Source organism: Botryllus schlosseri, chromosome 12, assembly GCF_051294905.1.
Source record: "Botryllus schlosseri isolate E-star chromosome 12, Bs_hap1, whole genome shotgun sequence".
Classification (NCBI taxonomy): domain Eukaryota; kingdom Metazoa; phylum Chordata; class Ascidiacea; order Stolidobranchia; family Styelidae; genus Botryllus; species Botryllus schlosseri.
The window spans coordinates 23,263,324-23,290,744 of NC_137247.1; the positions used below are offsets into that span (position 1 = coordinate 23,263,324).

At 40.2% G+C, this 27,421-nt stretch overlaps 1 protein-coding gene and 1 pseudogene across 2 annotated transcripts; both read right to left on the reverse strand.

Moving 5' to 3' along the window:
• Positions 1-6,653: 6,653 nt before the first annotated feature.
• On the reverse strand, positions 6,654-24,881 carry LOC145452917 (ectoderm-neural cortex protein 1-like). Its single transcript, XM_080331050.1, has 7 exons — positions 24,741-24,881; positions 19,162-19,336; positions 18,448-18,577; positions 13,019-13,227; positions 12,247-12,367; positions 10,848-11,065; positions 6,654-7,475 (listed from the first exon to the last, which is right to left on the reverse strand). Exons 2-7 carry the CDS (start codon positions 19,295-19,297, stop codon positions 6,889-6,891), a joined length of 1,401 nt encoding a protein of 466 aa, XP_080187176.1. The 5' UTR covers positions 19,298-19,336; positions 24,741-24,881; the 3' UTR covers positions 6,654-6,888.
• Positions 23,275-27,161, reverse strand: LOC145452687 (type I iodothyronine deiodinase-like; annotated as a pseudogene). The gene is made up of 5 exons (XR_013919475.1): positions 25,774-27,161; positions 25,681-25,711; positions 24,999-25,124; positions 24,741-24,935; positions 23,275-23,530 (listed from the first exon to the last, which is right to left on the reverse strand). The product of XR_013919475.1 is annotated as a type I iodothyronine deiodinase-like (transcript).
• Between the last annotated feature and the right edge of the window lie 260 nt (positions 27,162-27,421).

A 27,421-nucleotide genomic window follows, 5' to 3' on the forward strand; every position in this document is an offset into this window, starting at 1 on the left:
TTTTGTGTAACTTGTTTTCTGTATTACAGTGAATGATTAGCATAGGGATGGTGTAAACGCGAGGTTCACGTTCGCGTTCTGTGTGTGAACCTCGGGAATTTGGAGGTTCGCGTTCACAACAGAACCTTGGTAGGTTCTGCACTGTGAACCTTTTTCCTATATTACAATTTTCACTTCATGATGACATCTTTGGTTCGAATTTATTGCATTTCAACTGCGGGCCACTCTATGAATGACGCCGGCAGCATAAAAAAACCAACTCAAAACGAGCATCCACTTTGACAATTTCAAAGATTTTACTTGCTTTGTTACAAAAATTTTGCTCTAAATATCCAACTTTCCGTTTGTGAATATATAGTGACTCTCTCCTGTGAGCTGACGCGCAATCACATAACATCTCGAGCGACATACATAGCATGTAGAGCGATTCAACCAATCAATGATATTGATATCGTTTTTTGATGTGACAAATCTAGCTAGCGTACGGGGTCTATCTTCACTTCATATGTTTACTGTATCATTAAAACCAGATACGTGCGATCGAGGTGTTGGCTACAGCTGTATAACTTTTGGGGTAGCCTAATATCGTTAGCAAGTATAAAAACCTGTCTTACACTCTGCCCAATACCAATGTAGCAATACTCATACACGAATACATGCCTGGTCTGGTCAAGATCGTTAAGGCGTAAGCTTATATTCCCTGGCAACACCTCTTCAAAATTATTGGCAAAGCCACGGATGATATTGATTTTATTGAAGTATTATATCATATGATTGCCCCAGTTGGTACATTTAGCGACGTTTAAATCGCCAAAATGTACTTCAGCATTATGGCATTATGTGACCCCAGTCGTCGCTAGGTATCGTGTACATTAATATAGATTATAGGCTATCACTTCATTAAAAGATAGGGTTGGAATTAGCAATATGACGTCACGTGACGTCACGAGGTTCACGTTCGCGTTCACACAGAACCTTTCAAAAAGGTTCGCGTTCACACGAACCTGAACCTTTCAGAGGTTCACACCATCCCTAGATTAGCAGATATGTGAAAATCACAGCCAAATTTGCTTCAATAACGCTCCCCATAGTGATCAATATTGTGACACGCGAACACCGAAAAAATGTAAATTTACAATAATTTGTCTGTAAATTCGACAATTAAAATTATTCGCCGATGCGCAGCGTTGGTTCTGATCTGTAGCATTACCCGAATTTAATTGCTAAATAAAACTGTATACGATAATTACATCGCAGAGCAATCAGCAGCTACTCGTTAGTGCAGTTTATTACATTACTGTCAGCCTGAAAATGCTCACTATACTACGCAGCCAATACATACATACAACTGAACGTATCTCAAAAATAATTGTGCTAGTGATTTGAATTTATTCTACGTAATTGCACAAAACCGGGTAAATCTTAAATGACATGTACTTCTCTACATTGTAGTAAATGACTTACAGCAACGTAGATCAGTAGATCAGTCTCCCTAAAACCGAGCAATTTGCAAGCATAACAGTGTTTACCAGAGCCGGTCTCAAGCCCTGGTAAATAAACGTGGGTGCAACATGAAGTCCGTACGGCGCAAAAACTTTAGTCAAATCATAATGTAGATAACTGAGCAGTGAGCTCTGATCCGGTGTGGCAACCGCACGCACCGGACAACCCAAAACATATTCTCAGGGTGAGTTACTGTACAGTGTACACTGTACAAGTGTACAGTCAAAATGAAAGTGTGGAATGGACAAAATACCTTATGAGACTATTGCCAATATGAGTTAATTACGTAAATTTATGGCGATTTTATTGTCACTATTCAAGCTAATAGGCCGGGGCTATCAGTAGCGAAGTACTATTCTTTTCCACTTACTCCAGTATTGTTAGCCATCTTGCACTACTTAACTCAAGTGGCTACGGTTTCAGAGTATTTTCACTTCTACTAAAGACTTTATCAGGCAAAACTACATTGTAGACTTTGGATTTTAAGAAGTATAAAGTAGTTTCGGGATAAGTATGCAACACTTGTCTGAATGAAATTGTCGTAACAACCTAAGGAAAGGGTCCCTGTGTCGCGCTCACCGAATATAATTTCAAATGTTGCACTTGTTTGTTCTGGTAAATCTGCGTTAGTCTTAAAGCACCCCATACCTTCAAAACTGCTAAATGAATACGATCAGTTAACAAATTCTACTGTTCGACATTACAGTACTTATTTTAGTACTTTTCAGATCTTCATTTTCTACTTCTATTTCTGGTAACGTTGATATTTATTTGGCATTTCTCCTTGTACTTTTAATTGAGTAGAAATATACGGCAGTACTTCTCGCTCCACTTGAGTAGCAACGCTGACTACTACGACAATCTCTGCCAAAAGTATAGGAAAACCATTGGTTGATTTATAATCAGATACAAGAGATTAGAAATATCTACATGTCCAGTTGACCAATCGGCAATCGTTACCGACGGGATCGGGCCAATGCAGTGGCTCTCAACCTTTTTGACTTCGCGGCACCCTTTCGAAATGAAAAATAGTTCGCGGCACACCATCACACTGGTTCTGGCCTTTTTTTGGCTGACGACGCCTGCAATCTACCAGAATACTTATCAGCACCCAGTAGCTACGCCGACTAATGACAACAGTCAATCAAAAATGCTTCCGTACTTCCTTTCTTTTGAAATATACTTCTCCATTTTAATATTTCTAAATGTAACGTTTTGTACGTGAAGCGTCCCTCATACAGCTAACTAAGCCGTGATAGAATGTCGTCATTTTCCTCGGGCCAGAATATCGTTCTTTCGTGCTTACAACAAACAGGGCGTATTCAGAGTAAAATTGGTCATATTGATATACGACTTCACATAAACTTGGATACTATTTCATAAGATTTGTTTGACAATAAATCTGCCCACTGCCGCATTGAGTCGAAGAGGTCAAGCGCGATTGCCGCTAACGAATAGGGAGGGGTACAGGTGTAGGTAGGCTATACCAGGCCAGAATATCGTTCTTTCGTGATTACAACAAACAGGGCGTATTCAGAGTAAAATTGGTCATATTGATATACGACTTCACAGAAACTTGGATACCATTTCATAAGATTTGTTTGACAATAAATCTGCCCACTGCCGCATTGAGTCGAAGAGGTCAAGCGCGATTGCCGCTAACAAATACGGAGGGGTAGAGGTGTAGGTAGGCTATACCAGGCTACACAATGCATTTCCCCGCAGATCGTGTAGCATGCGTGAGGGTAGCCATACCTCAATAGTTCTACTGGCAGCCATTATATTTATAACAAGCCAAGATTATAACCTCAGCGGCGAAGAGGTTTGTTAAGTTAAGTCATGACTCGAGTCATCCCAACACTGCCGATTAGTCTCTATAGTTATCGTGTACATTAATATATCACTTCACTGAAATGCAGGGTCAGAATTTGCAATATGACGTCATGAGGTTTACGTTCGCGTTCACACGGAACCTTTCAAAAGGTTCGCGTTCCGCTATATATTCATCACTGTTGTAGTGTTTATATGTCACATCCAACTTATATGCATCCCATTATTTTTCCCAGTTGACTTACTTAGTAGTTACACAAAGCACTAAAACAAAATCCAATACCATTAACGTCCCTGTATTGCTAATCCCAGATGTGAATTCGGGATGTGTACATCTGGTTCGAACGACGGGGTATGAGACCATACCCGATTGTTGTTATAAAAACCATGATTTGACCCTGAATATACCACATACAATTATCAAATGGTTTATTATAGTCGGGTGGTCCTGGAGCGCGATTAGCGCGCGAAAAAAAGTCCTGAAAACACCGATTGGACATTTACCTCTTACAAGGACCGAAACTGTCGCAACCCAAACCCCCTATTTTGAGCTCGGAGGATGGCCTAAATTATTTCGGTGAATGATCATAAATTACACATCATGTTTTGACGACACCCCCACAAAAAATACGCATAATTATAGAAAATAGAAATAGGCATGTCGCCGTCGGCCATTACCACGCCACAATGCACGAAGACACATAAAGTTCCGGCCAATATGGGACTCCAAGAAGTGTGCTAACAGATCGTAAACTTCGATGTTATGCATAGGTGCTTAAATAGCACTACTTCTAATATTTTGTGTTTATTGTATAAAACGTTTCAAAAACTACAACCAGTCGAAAGTAAATCATTAGACTTCAAATGAGCATTTGCACTGCTTTATTTGGTTGATTTAAACTGATATTACTTGTACAGAACAAATAAAGTGCGAGTTTCAGAGTCCAACTTCACGCTAATAGCCCATAATTCTGTAGGTTATCTATAGTTTTATACTCGAGCAATAGTCATCTGACATATGTAAGCTCCAATCTACTCTGGTATCTTATCCCCATCATCTTCAGATGTTGGGAGACATTTTCTCCTTGGCTATCTCTTACTATGTCAAGATTTGAGGGAAATTATTAAGATATTTTAGTTTTGTTTTAAATGTCTGCTGTCCGACATAAACATATGGCAGTGGCACATGTGTATCAGGGTTGCATGTGCTGTGCATCCTTATTGTCTGAAAAACAAAGAAAACACAATATTTCAAAGCTGACACATACGATCCAATCGTGCTCGTGATATTGCAACAATTCTATGTTTCTGTATTGTTCTCAATGTTTCTGTATTATTCACGAAGACTAACTGAGTGTGCAATTGTTATTGCACTTAAGACGTTGCTATTTTGGAGAATGCCACACTTTAGGATCCTTTTTGAGCTACCTATAGGCATTTGTCATTCACTTGAGTTCTAAATGGGGATCCTAACTCCTCCAGTAATCCATGGTGACAGTGTCATGCCAATACCAGTATCACAGCAATACAAAAAGCTACCGAAAGTAGGCCGACGAAGAAAAGGCTGTTTCTCCTGATCGAAAGTGAGATACCTTCTCTACCTTGCCAAGTAATCTTTTCTCACTTCGTAAGGATGTTATAAGTTCCGGAAATTTCTATGCAAGTCCCAAAGCCTTTGTCAGATCACTAACTGGTGTTGATGGACTACTCTACATTTTGAATCATCTTCACTTTCGAAATCTACATCATTAGGCCTGCTATCCCTACGATCTTCATCTTGATCCAAATTATCGAGCATACAGCAGTTTAATGCTACACAGGATAAGCTGAATGGGGCATTGGACCTATAGCTGATAGTAAATGTAATGTTTATTTTTCTTGCCATATCCTGTAGTTTGCATCAAATATGTGTGGAGATATCATGGGATGGTTGCATCCTCTAACCAAAAATCGGAGAATGCATCGGCCTAGATCGATACCACTGCCCTTATTCTTAATAATCCAATTGGACCCTTGACTAGATAACTTTTTAAATGGTAAAAGTCTGGATTTTTCTTTGGTGTGGAAAAGTAATATAGCTAGATTCGTGAAAATGTACGTATTTTGGGCATATGTTGTAGGGCAGAAAGTTGACGTGATAGAACAAAACCAGTGGCATTTCTGGAATCAGCATGCCAAAATTAGCCTAAATCAAGTAAGTGCCAAATCGAAATCAACAAATTTTTTTGTTCAAAATTGTTGCCCAGTGTAATAAATTTGTCGCAATTAAATTTAGGGTTAATTTCGATTTTTGAAGGTTCACCGGTTCCCAGCATTCGTATTCAAGTTTTACCGAGCGGCGAAGTCAAAAGTGTTGAGGACCACAGATCTAAATCAATTTTTGTGCTTGGATGTTCATTTTGTACGGCATCTAAAAGATCACATTCAACCCTGTTTTTTTAGTCCTCGAGGTTCCCAAATATTGATATACAGTCTTTGTCTTCAAGCCCAATAAGTCTTCCACATATTGTTTCGTAACGTCTAAGGAAACAGCTGCAGCTCTGGCATGATTCGTCTATCGACGTGAAAGCTCTCAGCAATGACGGATGAATTCGACTCGTTAGCCCTCCTCCGTGTCTACCCTCTAATAAAATCCTAGACGCCAGACGTTGTACAACATACTAGCAAAGTGCGTCTCAAATTCGTAGACGGTGTCCAAGGAATTGGGACGCCAAACGCTATCTAGCGAACCACCAGTTCAACCGTCAGCGTTGAGCCGCTTGGCGTTGGGCGACTGTGCGGGTTTAATTCACGCTGTGAAGTCAGGTCCGCCGATATGCTGGTATAAGCAGCGCATGATGCAGCGTAATCCTCTTGAGTCAGATAAATATTAATAACATCAAATTTCCATTAGCCTGCGTTATGGACGCCATAGCTCACTATTAAAATCAAAGGGGCAAGCCCGAGTATCGCGGAGGTATAAAAGTATTTTCGTGGAGGTTCAGTAGAGAAAATGATCCTTTGGATAGAGAACGACATTTATTCACAAGCTAAGCTTGGCGTGCATCTTGAGTGGAATACTTTTGGGTAGCACTTGCAAGGGCTTCCATCGTTACATTTTCGGGTGATCTGTACTTCTAAATATTGGAAATATTCACCGATCAGTAAGTTAAAAAAGGTCGTCAGCCACTGCACCATTCGTTTATGAATGTATCTGCGAACGTGTACTGCACAACGTAGGCAACTTCCTTATCATCTCCATATGGATGTCATTTTGTGTCGACTGTCGAATCTCAATCTTTCATCCTACTGTAACCTCGTAATTTCGACAGTGAGAGAAATTTGCTAATACCTACCAGGATGGATTTTCTCGTCTTTCAGCCGGATCGGCAAGCGCAAGAAATATTTCATATACCATATTTGCAACTAACACATACACGAGTAAGAGTGCGAACAAATGATTTCAACTCGATGTATACCTAAATCATTTTAACCGAATATATAGACTCATTTGTCTGGCTGTAACAAAATGATCGGGTAAAATTCGATTCTTATCCATCAGTTTCCCGTTCGAATTTATGTGCGAGACGGTCCGGGGCGGGATTCCGGCAATATCGTCTGTTTGATTATCACAGCCCGCACGTTGTCGCCAGGCGCGATTGGAGGATCATCCAAGTCTTCTGTTTTTCCATGTCCAGGATCAAAGCGTTGAAACGACTTTACCACCTCGCCATCGGTAGTCAGACCTCCGACCAAGTAGATAAAGCCGCCTAGGGCTGCAGCCGCGAACCCCGTTCGTACTGGCTCGAAAACCGGCCGACGAGTACTGCGACAATTCAGTATACAATGGTACTCTGTCATGCTGCACCTTTCTGTCTCTGGTCTGTCTCCGCCGACGATATACATGATATTCCGCGTTACCACAAGTCTGCATCTTCTGCGCGCCACTACAAAATCCGTGGGACAATATTCCCAACGTTCTGTCAATCCCGACTTCAATTTCTCCCACGTTCTCCTATGATAGGAAATTTGGGCTGGATCCGTACCGAAAGCAGCGAAAAGTTTACCATGGGCCGACACGACTTGTACATCATATCTTTTCTCGATCAAGGATGCACCGGCTGTCCACACTGATTGTTGATAAACTTCTGTCGTGTCCAACGCTGAAATTGTTGCAAATATTGGTGACGATTCGAAACTCTCAAGGGTTCTGGTGCGTGACGTCTGACTGCTTATTTCAAACACTTCTCCTTAATGATACAACTGCGTACTACAGTGGTTCGCAATCGCGTGGCAATTCCCTATATGCGAGGAACCCGTGTTTTTGGTACGGAACGGATGGACTTCAGAATTAATGCATACAGTATATATAAAGTGCATTACACCACGATTACGGTTACCAGTCCCTCTCTGGACGGCATGCGTCGACAATTTTATGATACGTTCTTTTTTCAGGAAAACCAATATTGCGGTCAGAAACACATTTCGCACGATCTGCATGACGTGCCATGAAGTTTCTCAGAACATTACGGGCCACCGGTACACAAGAAATTTTATGTTGCAGTAATTTGCGATAGGCATGCTTACTGTCAGACCAACCAGGAATGTTAGGTGCAGTCAAATAAGCGAACATAGTTTCTCCGTGGCATCTGGCATATTATTCTAGCAGAGGGGAAATTTGATAAAACGTAATGATTCAATTTAGAAGGAAATACGACCATAGTCATCTCGACGTCAGATGCCAGTTAATTATCCGATTGTCGTCACTGACGAACCTGATGCGTGTCAACTTACACCGATAGAAAGTCTTTACCAAACAAATTCTTACCTAATTGTATTGAAGGAAGCATTTTCGAGAGTTGATTAAAGTTAGTGTATGTTGTTTGAATCAAGACTTGGAAGATTCGGAATTGAGGAATCAAGAAAAAAGGTTGGGAACCACGGATGTACTAAAAGACGGGAGGCACAAACTACATTACACGTTCGAAAATATGATGTCACGATGACGACCTCATCCAAAATCTACTGCATTCATGCATGTGCAAATGGACGGACATAACTGTGCTTTTCAGTTCGATTCATAGATATTGCTTTCGTGAACCAGCTTGCCGAAATTAGCAGCAATGGAGATTGATAGTTGGTAATATCCGTCATTTAAAAAAGGGAGCGGTATTGGAAACTGCCTGTAGAACAGTCGTTTCTACCCTTTATCATCTCGTGGACCCCTTGGCCGAAATTTCCCCCCCAGGAGAAATCACCCCGATGATTGAAAACTGTAGTTTTGTTCTCGCGCACACACCTACTGCCGGCAAAATAAGACGGGCACTACAGAGTGTTTGTGTCGTCAAGGAGGGCCGACACAATACTTGGTCGACCTAAAAAAATAGTATTTGTCCCAATCTTCACAACTTATGAAAGGCTTCGCTAACAACTCACACAAACACAAACACATCCGTTAACACACCCTTTCCGCAGCGAACTAAGTACGGAATCACGCGATTCGTAGATCTGGCCGTGTTAGGTAATGGTGAACGCAAAACGTTTTTATGTTTGTCGTCTCACCATGTACTAATCGCTAATAAACCTGCTGCAAAAAAATCAGTATGCATAACTTTACTAGTCGAGTGAATTTTCTTTTTCAAGTTTATGTACGAATTTGGTCAATAAACTTTCCTATATAGCATAAACGTGATCAGATGTCCTACAGGAGCTGATGAAAATGGTGTCTGCAAAAATTTAGGACACCCATGCCACACAGTTAAGACTATTAATCAAGTTTCGGATGGGTCCACATTACTTTGTTGAAGAATCTTGTTATTTATTAAAGATCGTCGCTAGGCTACTCGAAAGCGTCCAAATTCGTATTTCATGACTGGGTGATGTGTTTTCCTCGTCCGGTCGAATTTGTACCGCTGGTCTCAGATTTCAAGGGCAGGACTATTCATAGCAGTTGTTTCGTAGTCGCGCAGTCATCAATACCGACGGTTTCGTTAAACATTTGACGGTCATTTTCGATTTTCAGTGTTATCACAGTCGATCTTTCTAGGAGCACACTTCGCGGATTCGCAGACTCCGCGAAACTTTTATACGTCGTGATTCGTCCTAGCGCCGATATGCATGTCCCTAATGTTCCCGAACTAGCCTACTGCGCAACTCTAGACTTATGTATCCGTATAGCCTCAGGCGAGTCGAAGAAAATACCGTCCTTTCATAATTGCGAATACCAATTTACTCAATTCTGTAAATCAAACGTATTTAATGCGTTATTTTTCATTTCATTTGTTTTCTTGTGACACCAAGTTGCGCGAAGCGCGCAAAGAAATATTTCAGGTTGATTGAATTTGCCCTAAAATAGTCTATTTATTGCTCACTAAAAATTAATAACGAATTGGAGGCACGGTCCATTTCGCCCTCTGGCTAATAAATATACCACGAGAAATTATAGTTCGTCACTTTTTGTTTTGGCAACATTACATCTGGTTTAGCATGTTTTTATCGCTCGGTTAGCTGTTCACTATACATAAAGCAAGTTCACTTGCAATCTCTTTGACTCGACTCGATGACGTTGGAAGGTTTTGTCACTAGAGATATCAAATAGCATTTGAACATACTTTCAGCAAAAAAACTAACAGCCGAAAGAAACGTACGTTCGGAAATACCTAGTTTACTACTTGACAGTTCGGAAATGAAACATTTGGTAAATCCGTTACATTCTAAATCCAAATTCACCCCTAAAAATTACAAAAATGCCCCTAAGGGGGAATCCCTCTGGTTGGGAACCACTGGTTAGAAGGATCAGAATGCGCGTGAAGCCATACTTATCACACAAACTTTATGGTACTAATTTCAATAAATGTGATCATAGCGTATGAATTATCTACTATAAACTGCGTAGTGCATGGTTTCTCTTTTAATATAGCTGGGGTACTAACGGACCATTCCAGCCACTGAGCTGATTCGCTACGTTGGCCGAAACCAGGGGTCACGTTCACCCGTGGTGGCAGTAGCACATATTAAGACGAGACCTTCACAGGTCGAAAAGGATACGGGTTTCATGCGAACAGCAGTTGGACATAATGGACATTGGTCAGTCGAGCTAAGGAACATATAAACTCTTTTGTTGGTCGGGAGGCGTCGAACGCTTTCGCTCACCGGATCCGAAAGGGAATCTAATTGACAATATCCCCAGGCCTCGACGCGGACATGGGGGGGGGGGGGGGCTTGGATTGTGTTCCTGCACCGGCCGCCTAACGTTGGAGACGCTGCGGGCCTGAGTCCCGGAAAGAGTTTTATTCACATGCTAAGAAATGGGAACCCTGCCCATCGCTATGAATGTCAAAGTGAAGAATTTGAACTAACATGGGTAGAAGGCTGGACTAACTGGTAACCCTTCGCAGTAGGCCTACCCAGTAGCTCCTGCTGATCTATACCTAAAATTTTACCTAATCTGAATTCTCCATTTGTTATCACGAATCCTAATTTTGTTTGAGCCATCTCACCGTTCAAAGCCCAATAGCTACAAACCACATCCTTACCAGCCTCCTGATTTGCGCCACCCACTGCATGAAGCTTGTCGTCGAGAGCAGCAAGTCCAAGACCGTACCTTTTTTCCTTCAAATTCGCTCCCACCTTCCACGTTTGTGCGACCGGATCGTAAGAATAAACCGAGTCCAATGGCCTCAGCTCTGTGTTAGCAGATAGTCCGCCGGCGACCCAAACGCGCCCCTCGAACGCGGCAACACCAGCTTCAGTTCTTGAAAGTATGGCATATTCTAAGGATATTTGATGGGGAAACTTATTTTACATCAATTTCATTGACCTACATGTATCGATGGAACCTCATCGGTAATTAATTGCTTCTTCGTTCATACTCCTAAGAGTTAAGTTGAAGAAGTTGTACGTACTACTGAAATTGTATAGGCACATTGACCGAGTTCAATATAGCTTCAAATGGTTACTGAAGACAAAGAGTGGTTGGTTACTCCGTAATCAACTACCTAAAATACTATACTTCACTGTCCAGTCACCATTGCCTATACCCCACGATATATGCAAGCTATGCAAAACCGTGGGTCCCAATGTTTTTTAGATGTCGGAACCACATCTCAAACTTTGGGGTATTAGTGGAGTCACATTAAGCTACTTATAACGAAAATTTGAAGGTCACGTAGGCTACCTCTGTATATCACCATCCAGCTAATTCAAAAGCATACACTGCACACATACTACTATAGATTCTATATCGGTTATTTTAGCATTGAGACACGTAGATTGGCGAGTGCTAGGATTACCATACGTCCTCTTTTAAAAGGATTTTCCTTATTTTTCAAGAAATTGGAAGTATCCGCGGAGGACGTCTAAATGTCCTCTTTTCTAAAGAACGTATTATTACAGCAGTAAAAACTCGACCTCGACGAAGCGAACGTCAGAGTTTGGTAACTAAATACACTGAGAATGCACATCACTACTACAACATACTATTATGTCGTTATGTGATAGTTCTTCATACCATCCGGCACTTAATGCACAAGTTTGCGGGAGGTTATACGCTGAGTAATATTGGACTTAATTCAATTTTGAAGTTAGTATCATTGTGTCGAACTTTACTCTCCACAGATACGATGAAAGGTCGGAGACCAGCAAAAAGATATATCCTTGTCTGACGAGTATTCATCCATGCGTTTGACCTAGTCTGCAGGAATTCTTTCCCAGTTTTCAGAAGCGGCCTTGGACGGCTTTTGACATAACTAATATCCCTCATTTTAGAATTCATATACGGAAATTGACTATAACTATTCATAGAAACAAACAAACAACGGTCGTCTTTTATATCATTGTGGTATATTTAGAGGTCAACCAGAGCCGAAAGAAGGCTTGATAGCCGCGGTTGGGAACCACTGATGTAAAAGCTTATAATAAATATTGAATACATACCTGGCAATAGGTATCTTCTCCTTGACAACATCCCATGACTTGCTCCCGAAATCGTAACATTGTAGAAACTGCGAGCCGTCTTTCGGCGCTCCCAACACGTAGAGGTAGTTTTTCACTTCGGCTATTGTTAGAATGCGCTATGAATATCGTGGTTGCTGCGAGATAAGTTCGGAGTAGGAGTGCATGCAGCGCGTACCATCATTCGAATGCAGTATGAAATCAACCTGTTCTCGTTATGTTACGTATGCTAAGTACTCTAGTTTCGCAGTGTAAACCGACTAAATAAACAGCAACGTTTTACAGAAACTTAATGCCATCAGAAGTGTGCAAGGGAACTATACATCAATCGTAAATGGAAAAGGAAAACCACTCTGCCCAGCAAACCTTGTGATATCGAATACTACATCCTAAAGCTATTTGTCTTGTATTTACCTACTATAAGTATGTGCCTACCCGCTGGACACGAGTACGGCCAGGCCCACAGTAAACAGTGTTAATGGGGCGTTATGAAACTCTGTGCCTGCGCACTTGAAGTGATGTTATGATTCAACGGCGTTCTTGACTTCTACGGTCATATGCGCGGAGAGCTAATGAACCCAATTAAAATGAGTTCTTTAATATAGACCAAATCATAAAAAAACGTTCTATAATAACTAATATAAGCGTGGTGTGCGTATATCAAAAGCAATGTCGCCCATTGCATTTCAGTTGTTCAAATAAGAATCGTATCTGCACCGTAAATAAAAATAGAATTGCATAGATCAGTAAGTACCGTATGAAATTCGCGGTTTGGGATTGTTCAACTTTGAGTATACTCTGTTCCTCTCAAATCCCTGCCAATAGTTACTAATTTCTTCACGCAAATCCTTCGTCCACTTTCGAGCGCAAGCGTTGAAAATTGCATTAGTGACGGGAATCACTGCATGATGTGACAGGAGTGCGTAACGTATCGATTGCAACGCACCAACGAATCCTCTAAGCCTGAACAAAAATTTACCAAATGAAATAGAAAGCCGAAATAACACTCCCAACACTAACATAGGACAACGCTACGCACAGCTTGACAAACCAATCTACCACCCTCAGGTACCCACAATTGCGAAAAAACATTGAAAGAAACTCATACGTCAAAGCTGCCTTTCCCCGTCATATCGGGACGATCAAGCCATTTCTGCAGTCATAGGCTACTTGGAAAACCTCAAATATTACGTTTCCCACTGTCACAATAATCGTAACAAATTAAGCTGGATAGTTTGACCGTTGTTGATGATAACCTCCACCCTTGCATTGATGACGGTGACCAGCATTTGCCCCAGTCCAGTCAGCGACCTATCGGCTAAACATGACTCACTTTCAGTTTGCATCGGAAAATTCGTAACCACAGTTTCAGGTTCAAACAAGTGAGTAGTTATCTTTTTTATGACCGGAATTAGACTTCTCCACACTGAGTAAAAGCTGTATTCGAGTATCAAAAGTTATAGTCATGTGTTGCGATTGTTTTACAGGCCATTTTAGACAACCCTTAAAAACAACCTAAATCACATATATTCGAATGAAACATAACAAGGCCGTTACGAGACGACGTCAAATGATCTGATGATCACCACTTGGAATTATGGGGTGGGGACTTGAGTACATTATGCGGTTGTATTGGATGATGTATACCAGTAAAAAAGCAAAATTGTAACGATGCTGATCCGGTGACAATTAATATTTGCATTGCGATTACGACAATTTGGTATCGAGAAGTGATCGAAGAGTCGTAGGTTTGTTTCGATGCGTGCTAATCTCGGGAAATATATGGATCTGAAGTTGGGTTGTAGATAGCTCATCCTTTGCCAGGTTTACTACCCGCGTTCAATTCTAGCTCAAGGTGCACCTAATCTCCAGCATAGAAACTAGGGAACGTGTGAACGTGAGGTTCACGTTCGCGTTCTGCACTGTTAGCCTTCTTCATATATTACAATTTTGCACTTAATCATAACGTCTTTGGTTGAAATTTATTGCATTTGTAACTGCGGCCCACTATATGCGTGGCGTTGACAGCATAAAAAGCAACAATATGCGAGCAAGCATCTTGACAATCTCACAAATGTTACTTGCTTTGTTACAAAAGTTTGCTCGAATATTTAGTGACTCTGCTGTGAGCTTGACGGGCAATCACACAACATCAAGAGCGAAATACATTATATGCAGGTAACCTAGTCAGTAAATGATGCTTATTCAACCTATCAATGAAATTGATACCGTTGTCTGATGTAAAAAATCTAGCAGGTGTACGGGGTCCATCTTGATTTGATATGTTTATTGTATCGTGAAAACGAAATCCGTGCGATTGGAGTGTTTTAGCTACGGTACTGCTGTATAACTTGTTAATGAGTTAATATCGGTATCAAGTATAGAAACCCGTTTTAGTCGATGCTCAATATCAACGTGTAACAATACTCAGACGCCGAATACATTGTCGGGTCTGGTATAGACCGTTAAGGCCCCAGCTTATACTCCATTGCAAGTCCTCGTCGAAATTGTTGGCAAAGCGACGGAAGATTGATTCCATGGGATTTTTATATCATTTAATTGCCCTAGTTTAGGGTTACCATATTTTTGTGAAGCAAATTCCGGACACTCTTTAGCGCCCGCTAGCGGATTTTAAAATGAGGTATACTACATTGACCGTCAATATGACGTCACAATAGCAAATCATTGCCCATCGACTGTATGCACTAAACAGGAATGGAGTGGAACATAGGTCATGAATTGGGCCATCTGTAGTGTGGGTTCTGGTGATTGCTACTTGCTAGGGTCTACAATAGATTCCTCTACGGGCCGGATGATATCATCTGGCGGGCCGTGTCTGGCCTGTCAGGATTGTGTTTGAGAGCCCTGCGGTTGGTGCGGTTATCTGTTTAAGTGTTTTAATCAGGTCCGAAAGAACATTTTTTCTCCCCTTCCCCCTTCCGTCCAAAAAAGTACTGATCTTGGGGCCACCATAGGGTAGTCGATGTTACTTGTTGGGCACTTACTATATGCATTTGGCTGTTAAATTTTATGTATGAATTCTCTCAATAACATTGATTCTTCCATATATTAGGCCATTGTAAAATGCACCAACAGGTTGCACATCCGGTGATTTCCAGCCTTTTATGGTCGCGACCTCATTTCCCATTTGAAAATGTTCCGTGGCAAAGCTCAAGACTTGATATGCGGATTACTAAAAAAATTCAGCTTGCCCAAACTTATCTAACGGCCTAGGAAGCCGATTACGTCCAACATTATCGCGATCCCCAGATAAAGGCGAACGACCGCAAGATTTGGAACCCCTGTCTGTGACCGATAAGCATCCAATCGACCTTAACCAACTCTAGGAATATACCGTTATATCTTATAATTGCGGTTACAATCAGATTTATTTCAGTAAGTGATAGTTATTTATATTTATTTTGATTGCATTTTCGGCGAGAGTAGTGCCAGGTGCCCATACTAATATCAACATACGTTGCATTACCTCTCGCACAGCGCGAAGAAAAATTTTGAAAAGCGTAAATCTGCTTGAAAATAATACTGTTTATGTTGATTTACGAAAAAAAATTGAGCCTGCTTGAAGCCTTTAAAATTCCGGACATTTAGGCATATTTTAGAAATTCCTCCCGGACGCAGATTTTTCAGTGACATGTCCCGGACATGTCTGGGAAATTCCGGACGTATGGCAACCCTACCCTAGTTGATACATTTGGCGGCGTTTAAAACGTCAGTATGTACTTCAGAATGGTGTCATTATGTGGCCCGAGTCGTCGCTAGGTATCGTGTGCAATGCACAATAATATAGGCTATCCCTTCACTGAAATGTAGGGTTGAAATTAGCAATATGACGTCACGTTACGTCATAAGGTTCACGTTCGCGTTCACACAGATCCCAAAGGTTCGAGAAAACTTAGCTCAATTATCGTGCAATTGTCATCTGTCATGTGTAAACGATAACCGTAGGATGATAACTGTAGGCTTAGTGATAAACAGCAACAAAATTACTTTTCTTGAAAATATGATCATACTATTCATGTAGAAATTTAAATGACTTCTATTATTTCAACGATTTCTGCAACTGCATTTCATGAAATACATGGTCGTGTCTTGTAAATACGCGCCTGGATTTGATATGAACAAGTGCCGAAAACCCATTTCCACAAATATAGGTGTCGACGAATGTAATAATACCGCGCAACGCTTCCCACGACACCTCTGGGTATGATCGCAACAAGTATGACACCAAAATTGACATAAATTATCTTAAGGAACATATTACGTCAAGCCTGGTGATTTCTATCTCGCATAGGTGCGGCCAACCCAGGTAATTTATTGTGAACTTGCAAGGCCAACCAAACATTAGATTAGCCCGACCGAAAAATTTGGGACGTTGATCACTAAAATATCAGTTCCGACCTATTGGTGTATCAAGGGGCCAGCCACATTTTTCGTAGATCCTCGTATATGACCATAAAGTAGAGCAGTGCTTTTCAACCTGTGTGACGGTTCGCACTCGTGCAAATGAAAAAAATTGCAGTGCAAATGACGAAGGTGGTGCGAATAGTGCGAATGAAAATCCGGATCAAGTGCGAATGATGAAGGTGGTGCGAATGGTGCGAATGAAAATCGTGATTAATTGTTAATCTTTTTGACGTAGAATAATTCAAATAAACCTAATAAGAAATTAAAGGTCAGTGAAACTTTTGTAGTTGCTACGCAATTATAAAAACTTAATACGACGCACCACTAGCCTAATCGTAACTCTCACAAGCCGAAGTGAATTAATATATTCGCACTATAATTATTACGTAACCAAAAGCCTGGTTTGAAAGCTGGTGTAGTGGCAGTACATGCAGTATATCAGTCCGCCTGAGCCTGCGACAGGCTGGAAAAATGACGTCAAATTGACTTTCTGATTCTTTCGCTAAACAATCATCATATTTTCGTAATAACTGTTCGATTAGCGCGAGGCGCGAGGATAGTAGTAAATACCATAATTACAGACTCAAATTTGCAAGTTACTGTAACGCAAATTTTTACCCCCTCAAAGGTTATTAAGGTATGGACCGCAAAGGGTATAATTTTGGGTTGACCCAGTGCCAGAGCTATCTCTTAATATGTATGTACTATTTGTTGAATTTATTGCAAAAAATCCTGTGATAGTTTTTATCTATCCAAGGTCACTGTGCTGGGTACTGTAGCCATTAAGCGAGACACCCAGAAAGTATGGCTTCATCATGAGAATTCACAAGATGTGTCCGATTGCTTTTTCTAGAAAACATGGTCGAAGACCGTTGGGATGAACTAGTGTAGGGGTGTGCAACGAGCGAGTTCGGGCCTATGAGACTCATTCATTTCGAGGTCAATCCCTTCTGCGTTGGGGCACATGAACACGTAAAGTTTTGGCCTACAAATCGCTGATAAAATGCGATGCCAAAACATAAGAGGCGACAAAGCCTTGGTCTAAAAATGGCCATCGTAAAGTTTTGACCGACAAATCGCTGATAAAGTGCGATGCCAAAACATAAGCGGCGACAAAGCCTTGGTCTAAAAATGACCAAAGCTGGATGGCCAAACTTTTCGAGATAGATTGGATATGCTCCGTTGTCGGCACGGAATAGTCCCGTTCTTGCAATCTAAGTAGACAATAGTACAAATGTGACACGCAGAGGAATTTAATTCGCCCTCATTTAAAATCGCGTGCGTCAGACCTGTGTTTTGTAGAGCTGTACTGGGTAGAATTATCGTGTGCGCGTTCTGTATGACATCATGCCTGTAAAATCGTAGCATACAACTGTAATATTGAAAATGAATTCCTTTTCACTGGTGAGGCTCGGGTCGCGAGATGCCACAAAATATCAGATTTTGGTTGTAATCTAAAAGGTGATTTACCGTTATTAAACTGTTATGAATTCTCAAGTTAGATTGAGCTAAAGAGTAGAACACATAGTATCGTGAGTTTGTGAGCTCTGGAGTTTTACTAGTAATGAAGCGAGACTGCCTCGTGATTTTCTGAATTAAAAAAAGATACAAATTAGATTATGAACTATTTTGATGCTTCGCGGACCCCCTGAAAATGCTTCGCGGACCCCCGGTCGAGAACCAGTGCGCTAAGTAGTCATTGAGTCGATCATTCAGTTCAATAGCAAAATATACGGTGGTCTGTTACATGTATCTCACCTCGACTTCTTGTCCAACTTGTACCAACGCTCCAAGGCAAAATAAATATCTTCTTCTGTATCCGCCATGAGATCATCCCTCTCTAGAAAGAGCTTGATGTCTGCTGGAGGTGCATCCATGAAATCTTTATCTGAATGCAATATTATTCCCGGCAAAGAACCACAACAGAAGACGTCGTTTACTCGCAAGTTCGAATCGGGAAATATTTGAAACATGTATGCTAGTGGGAAATGAAATATGCCACCAATTGGGATGTTGAAGTCATATTGGGCGTAATATTCCAACTACTATCGATATTAATTCCTCAAATCCAATGATCGCTAAACATCGTCATAGGATGTGATACATTACCGAACGGGTGGAAGTTGCCATCGGTATATCATCATTTTATTATCAAATCACCTATTTTGGACTACTTATTTTTTTGCGCGAGACTGCATCTGGAATGTGATAGTGCAAAGCAAATTTATATGCAAATGATATAAGAATTCCCAGGTCGCGCTGTCGTGCGGCAGACAAAAAATGTAATGTTCCCACCGGGAGTACAAGCACTGTCATGAATAGAGTTTGCTAATAGTGAATACTGCATTTAGCGTGGGCCTTGTTGTGAAGTCGTCTACCATGCGGTCGTAAAACTAGGCTAGGCCTAGAAGGCATTTCCTGGGCAGAAATGAAGTATCGGGCATACTTTATCAAAATACACTAATTACTAACTTTTAGAAAATTCAATGAATGACACTCCCGATCGCCTGTACAATTCGCACAAGTCATCATCCACAACATTCACAATGATATCCTCTTCGTCTTCTCTCGCGACTTTGCTGGGAGGCTCATAATCAGCGTCCGCCATGTTTGTCACAAATGAACACAACGTAAACCAACAGATATGCTGTAACAAATGCAAAGTATAGTCTGCGCTAACTTGTTCGCTGCCCAAAAACAATCGTAGAAGCGGTGTGATGCACAATCTAACGCATCAGACATGTTCTGATCGCAATAGGCATCAGTACAACTCAGATTTGTAATCAGACGAAATCAGAAGTGATTGGTCTGGTTGCTAGAACGGACACGTCATAGAAATAAAGATTATTTGGCAGAAAGCGCGTGCATTACTCTTACCAGCATCCTATGGAGAAATTATGTAGTGTTTGTTTGCTAACGATTCCCATCGCAATGGTTTAAACCAGATTGAAATGAGAAGATCTAGTTCTCTGGCGGCATATTTTCAAGCACGAAGGCATTATTAGTATTACTCGCATCATAAATCTTTACTTTTCTTCCTTTATCATTTCCGTCAAATTATTTTGTATCGACACAATAGTGACGGGCGAGCTGTTTGTGACATACTTACGCGGAGAAGTAGGTGACAAAACTGAGGAACGCCGTGTGACTTTTTGTTTTGACTCTGCTCCTGCTCTCTAGAATCGGTATTCAAAGCGCATGGTTTGTTCAATTCACAGTCCAATACAGTCTGCAAAAAGCTAAACCGTGTCAGTCGTATTCTGATTGCTATTTTCTTCGTGGGCTTCTGAAATACCAATATAACGATTACACTGTGCTGCGTCTGAAAATTATTTTTCAAAGGTCAAAGATGTTTTAACTGTTTTTGAATCAAGTTCTTTCGATGAACTCAAAAATGCAACCAGTTTTTCTCAATCAGGTCAAGTGTTTTCTCCACGGCATATTCAATTATGCTAACTTTTGGTCATCATTCTACACAAAGAAACTTATTTCTGTGGTAGCTTGATTGGGTATGCATGTTGTAAATATTTGCAAGATTTTGATTCGAATTACAAGGTTTTTGCTGTAACCGCCTTTTTATATAGTACTAAAATATAATAACACAGTTGAAATGAAGACACTTACAACTAACTAACCAAGCAAGCATAATTTTGTTCAATGGCGCTCAACCGAACAGAAGTAGGTATAAGTTGATATGTTACACTATAGACACGTAAACACTTTTAACATCACAAATAATGTGTTTTAAATGCGAAATCCTTGCCAACATCAATGTGGGAATTGTGAAATGAAAACGAAGTATTCAAAATACCTTAACAAGGAAAGCGTTGTGCGGAACATGATGATAAATTAAACTGATACTGATATCGATATTCCGACGATTAATGCAAAAACAATGTATGATGTATATCATTTATGCTGACAATAAATGTCGCTTCAAAGATTTTCTTCTATATGTGGAGTTATGCGGATCTCTCTTTAAGCACCAACGGTGATCTGCAAACATGTTTAAGTTCCCGTATCCTTGATAACTTTCTTCCATCTGGCGGAAGTCTTGGTGGAATCTCTCTCCTTGTTATTCGCTGTAATCACCACAGTTGACTGGAAAAATAATCCTAATGAGAAGTCTGAAAATGCATTTTCACAGACATCAGGGCTCCAAGGGATAGAAAGCTTTCAAGCAGCTCTTTGACCTGTTCTTCATAATCAGGGCTTCTATGCTTTCCGAAGAAGTTTAAAATGACTACTCGAAAAGCTGCCCATGGTCATTTTTCCGCTGCACCCATATGTGCAGTGAAACCTTGGGCTTTGATAAGTTCGCAGATCTGTGGCCTATGCCCGAAGGTGATAATAATCTTGAAACGTCCTTACAGTATACTATAGGGCAGTGGTTCTCAAACTTTTTTTAGACACGACCACGACCCCCTTTGTTGATAGGTAGCAATCGCAACGGATAATTTGATGGCATTGAAGGTTATGGCTATTGAGGAGAGAATTCTCTAATATGAAATTCGGACAATAGACAATAGACAATGGATGTACCATGAGCAGGAGGTAAATCGCGCGAAGGGCGAAAATTTTTTGTTAACAACGGCTTCGCGCCCCCCTTCAGATGCTTTCGCGTCCCCCACTTTAAGAACCACTGCTATAGGGAATGGTCTTCGTCATAATTGAAATGTTTTCTAAACTTTACATCAAAGCATGATTGCTAAATCCTTTTATGACGTCATAATAATCAATCGCATAACGCTGAAAACTGCAGTTTTCGAAAATTCAAATGCAATTTGCCAAAAATCTAGAGCTGATAAAAGAAAACGAATAACAGTTTTGGATTCAGCATCAAATAGTACAATAAAAACCGTCAATACTTAGTAACCTTAAAATTAACGCAGCACAGTGTTATCATTAAAATAATATCTCCATTGCGTGATTTTCAAACGAGCTGGCCGATCAGCAATCCAGTGTGTGCAGGACTATGCCTGTCGCAGCTCAAAGAGATCGTTAAATACGCTTCGTCAACAAGTTTAAAGTTTTGTGGGATTATATTTTTTTAAATTATTCGCACTTCGCGCGATTTATCATCACGATGGTGATGTGCCCATCGTCGCAATCAGGCATGGTCTGTGCGTTACATGTCACCCAATGAATTTTTTGCTGATTTAGGCTATTTATTGATAAAGTAAATACTGATTTTCGGAAAATTGGCTTATATTTTCGAAATCATGAGAATAATTCTAGTAATTTGGACAGAGTTTTCTGTTCGATTTGCTGGACCGTAAATGTCTTCATAAGAGCAACTATGCATCATCTACGAAATTGATCACCAATTGCCACTGCTGTCAGTACGAAATATTAATCGTAGCTTTTAGGCTTGGTCGAAGCCTTAAGGCGAGTCCTGACACCGACTGAAAAATAGTATGAGCATTCAACTTTAGCACAACTCATTATCAATAGAACTACTACTTCATGTAATTACAATCTTGACACTTGACTGAATGAAATTGATGTGCCATTGGCTCACTGCGTGTTAACAGATCGAGTCTACGAGTGTCTTAGAGCAGTTGCTCTCAACCTTTTCACCTCGTGGACCGGTAAAATTTCAAAAAATATTTGGCGAACCAGTGGACTTCTAAAAATAAAAATCAACCAAAAAATGTAAAATATGCCGAAATTTGAAAAGTAGAATCGAAGTGAGCAGAAATCGCTGGAAAATAGGCCGATCGCTGAGCTATTGAGCAATTTCTATTAACGTGGGTCAGCGTTAAACAGTGCTTACTGCTTACCAATTACTTGTACATCGCCGCCAGTCCAGCACAAATCTTTTTGCACGGTCTTGACCCCGGATCTCTTCAAATTCCTATTTTGTTGTTATCCGATGAAATGAAGGATGTTACAAGTTCTTGCCAGTTGTAGTGATGGTTGCTGATACGGTAAGCCACAATGATACATGGCATCCCCAATGTCACACTCGCACCTAGACCTATTCGGCTCTACTAACAAATCAAGTCGAATCATGCATGGTGAGTACACATTTATTTTTAGCATACAATTATCCGCTATATGATCGCATCATATTCGCGAGAACCGTTTGAATTGCAGTCAAATCCAGGGTTGCTGTAAAGAGCATTTCCCCATGTGATCGTCATTTGCTCAAAACAGATAGTTGCAAGAATAAGATCGACCATATATTGGTGCAACTATTATATAGGCAAGGCAAAATACATTCTTTGCCTCAGATATCATTTAAGATATCAATCACATTACTATGTGATAAGATTAACACCTAATTAACTGCAGACAATCAGATAATAAACATATCACATATATCCATATATAGCTTATCGAAACATCGTATATTAGGACATGAAGTGCCAAATAATCAACCAAAAAAATTGAAATATCGACTATTTCGTAAAAGATATCAATGGTACCCCAGTACACCACTCTATCGCGTATACATTACTGTTGTAGTAAGCAGGATATTATAGGGTTGCGATAAGAAGACGTGGCGATCTAACTGGCTATCAGCACAACCAGAAAACTCGAGGCTTTAAAATAAGAAAATAAAAACTGAATTTGATGTGTCTAGGAATGCTGCGACAAGATTCTTTCCAAGTTTGCAGTCATTTCAAAAACATCGAATCCGAAAGGTCCTGCTTGCGCGGTGGTATACTCGATGCGATCTCCTCGAATGATTATCATCTTGTCAGGGAACGCTTTGTATTGCTTTGTTGCATCATTCTCAATACCATCAAGATATATAGGGCATGGAAGGATGTCTACCAATAATTTCGCAGCTTCGTTGCGGTCATTTAGAGATGTGTGGTCGTTAACGTGAAATCTGAAAATAAAGATCACAAATATACGGTATAAAATGTAGAGCATATTCTCCGACGTGACAAAATTAGTCATTGTTACTACTCAACTAGAATTAGAAGTAAGGCCATAAATTTAAAATGAACTCTAACTCTAAATAGCAATCTTCGGAGCTGTTCAAACCTCTTTGAAGTACAACCAGAACAGAACATGCCTGAGAACTTCTCGAATAAATAGTTCGAAGATCTCGATCGGAACGAGGCCTCGCGAAATTTTATTTTTTCATAGCTGTGCTGGATTTTGACATTACAATATGCATCTTCATGGTAAATGCAGATTGGAAACGGGTGACTAAAATCGGCGCAGTTCTCAGAATTATGCTCTGGTATCGTCACGAACGGTCTGCACTGTCACGTTCGCGTGGTCATTACACTCCTGAGAGCGATGAAAATTCAAAGATGTAGTATATGTAACACACGTAGTATATGATTGCATATACCATACTTTCTACTTATGAAAATATAATTAAGTGTACTAAATAAATCGGCGTTAAGAACTGTTACGTGGAAGTAGTGTATGTGACCACTCGGGAACGTGGTGGAAGTAAAGGGAGCCCACTAAAGTAAACCGAAAAAGTCGGAAATACTTCGTTACTAACCATATCTGTAAAATTATTTTGTTACCATGTTTGGTAATGCGAAATCCCGGAAAATTTTCATGCGACGATTTTAAGTGACAAGATTTAAGCTATACCAAGTGTAATTGAAGTATAATCAAAATTTGCACCCTATGATTGGTAAGCAATGAGAAAATTAAGCTTGGAAGGTTATTGAATATGTTCTAAGCTTGTCTGCTCAATAATACTAATTAAATAATAAGTATTTCACGTAGTAGGCTATCATATTTACACATGCCACATCTGACACACAATTAACGATTATTCACTCATGCCAGCTTGATAGAATTTGTACGCCAGGTACCATCAGTGAAATACGGACGGATTTGAAGCAGACAGTTATTCAGTAAGAATATACCAGATTTATACAACAGCATAGAAAAAGTTGATTGTTATAGGAAAACGAAGTACGATGTAATTATGACAATCCCGTACCTTTAAGCCTAAATCCGAAACGCAGATTTCAACATCGGATATCAGGACGCATGGCAACCGTAACATGAGCATACTTTGAAAACACAAAATGCTGATTCTCTCCTATGCAACCTTTGTCACATACCTGTCTCTCGGTAGATTTGCCCAAACACCGTCGTCTGCATGCGCCTCTTTAATGTAAATCGTGAGAAAATCTGCGCGATCGCTATACCTCCTCATGACGCTTTCAAGTGCGTCTAACGAGGAGGCAAACGGTCCTCAGGTGCACGACCCGAATACAACTACCAAAGGTCTGAGAGTTGATGAAAAGTCCAGAATTCTGAAATATAGGAGAATATCAGTGAATATATAAGCAACGGAAATTAGCATTTCGCATCGCAACCTCTTCTTTTCGTACGTATCCATGCTATATATTGTGGGATTCGGTGCCTTATCAGAAACGCCTACCGATTTTCTGAATCCTGGCCAGACAAAGTTCTCGAAGACGAAACGAATGAATTTGGTCGACCTGTAAAACTTCACATTCGTCCATATGCAACAGGAAAAAATGTAGTTGTAGTAATTTATTAGCGGCATTGAAGCTGAAATCACAATGGCTAGTTTCAGTTGAAATATTGAGATTATAATGTCCAGTTTAATGTTTGTTTGTTTGTTTGTTTAGGGGTATTCATGGTGTTTGTCGACTACTATGGTCATTTACACCAGGCCGATATTCTTCTTATTTTCCGTAACTGCCGACTTATAGCACGGCCCACCTCTAGGCTTTTGTAAGACACCGCTGACGCGGATGAGGTGGCGAGGAGGAGCCTAGGTATCCAGTTTAATGTTGAATCGCTCTGGATTTATGGTTGGTAAGAATAAATCACGGCCACGATAATCTTTCTAGGTTTTCAGTATTGGCAATGTTATTGTTATTCTCTGACGTATACAAATACATTAGATCGCTAGGATTATTCTTCAAAATTGTGTGTCAGCAACCTTGATTAAATAAAAGGGGTCAGTGACTAGAGTTTAGACAAAATGATACGGTAACAGTTGATCAGCACGACAACTAGGCTACTCACATATTTGGAGCGAAGTGAAGTTCTCCAAATTCTAAATATATACAGATTTTATTTAAATGTCGCGTCTTCCGATGTCTATAATGTTAAACTCACTTTCGGTTGGAAATCCAAGAATTCGCAGAAATGTGACGAAGCTCGATGCCGCGAACAGGTAAGCAGGAAGCAGAATGCTGCTCACTAAGAATGACGGAGCGAAGTAGTTTCTAACGTCTTTGTAAAGCTTTTGTAAATGCTTCAGATCCATACTGCGCAAATAGACGGTATATTCTACACCTATGCGCGTTACCGAACGTCATAAATTATAGTTCACTCATCTATTAAGGGTCGTCAGTGAAAAGATTACATGTTACGAAGACATTGATACTTATATCAATGGGAAGTACTTATACTTTTGTTATAATAGGCGATACAAGTATAAATATAACCATTTGTATGCCAACCCGTGTTTACATTGCGTGCTGATAAGCTGAAACGTTCGCTATGCTATGCTTGTGGCAAGGACGCACGGTGCATAAAATCGTCTGCTAATGGTTTGTAACTATGATTACCACACATGAGGATCAGCCAGGGAAATCAATCGGCAATCACGACAATCAACTGACTCATGGGATTGATACACTACAGCTATCAGCTATATTATATTGCCAAACGGATTGAGTGACTTGCGATGGAAGTTCATTGCCTTTTTTACCCCGCCGCAGGAACGAGTACCCATTTCACAGAACTGGTTGCTATCTCATCTCATTTAATTCTGATGGATACGCATACATAATAAGGCTACCGTCAATACAGTATTATACCAGTATATCGTTCGAGACGAAGATCAGATTGACAATAACACCTCACAAATATTATGATACCAACTTGAAGGAGAATCAACAGTAAATCCGAAGAATCCGAACTTGATATGTATCACTACTATCTATCTTCAAAACCCCTTACCGAAAGTCGACAACCATGATTCAGAATGTTCGTCTCAAATATAACACAGCAATTCAGAACGAAAAAATCGTCGATAATACGTGACTCGGAGCGACAAAATACATAACTGTAAACTTTTCAACTGATACTTTTCAGGAGCGACCGTCAGTAAATGCATCCGATATCCTCCTAACGCAATGAATTCGAAATTTACTGATTAAATTAACATTGTGACGTAACAATGACAGAAAAAGCAATCAAAAGGAATGTTTACCAATTTAAAGTGAAAGAAGTCAAATCATGCAAATGTAACTTGACGATTAGACGTAGTCAAAGCCTCAACATTAATGAAATACTCAAAGATTACAGAAGCTATCCATTTGAATCAATCGCTGCTAGTTGTAAGAACGTAAGCCAAGAAGTTGGAACAGATACAGTAAAAGGAACAAGATATAGGATTAAAACCAATATTGTCATCGAATATATGGCCTGTAGCAAGATAAATTAAATTGAGAACTAATGCATCTCCTGCTATTCTTGTGTTCAGTTAGAGTACGGGTTATAAATCAGTAATTTGAACTGATAAAGTACTCAACATATAATCCAATATTGCATATTGTCATCCTGTGAGCAAAACTCCGCAGTTGCAGCAGGCGTCAAGATAAGCATGAAGCTGAATCTTATTACAGTTATTATACGTTGACATGATATAAATATGAGTTGGCAAAATATATTGGGACGCGTAGCTATTAAGTTCCAATTTTCGTCTGCACCGAAGAAACCTAAAGCTAATAGAGTAGTAGCATGACGAGTCAAATAT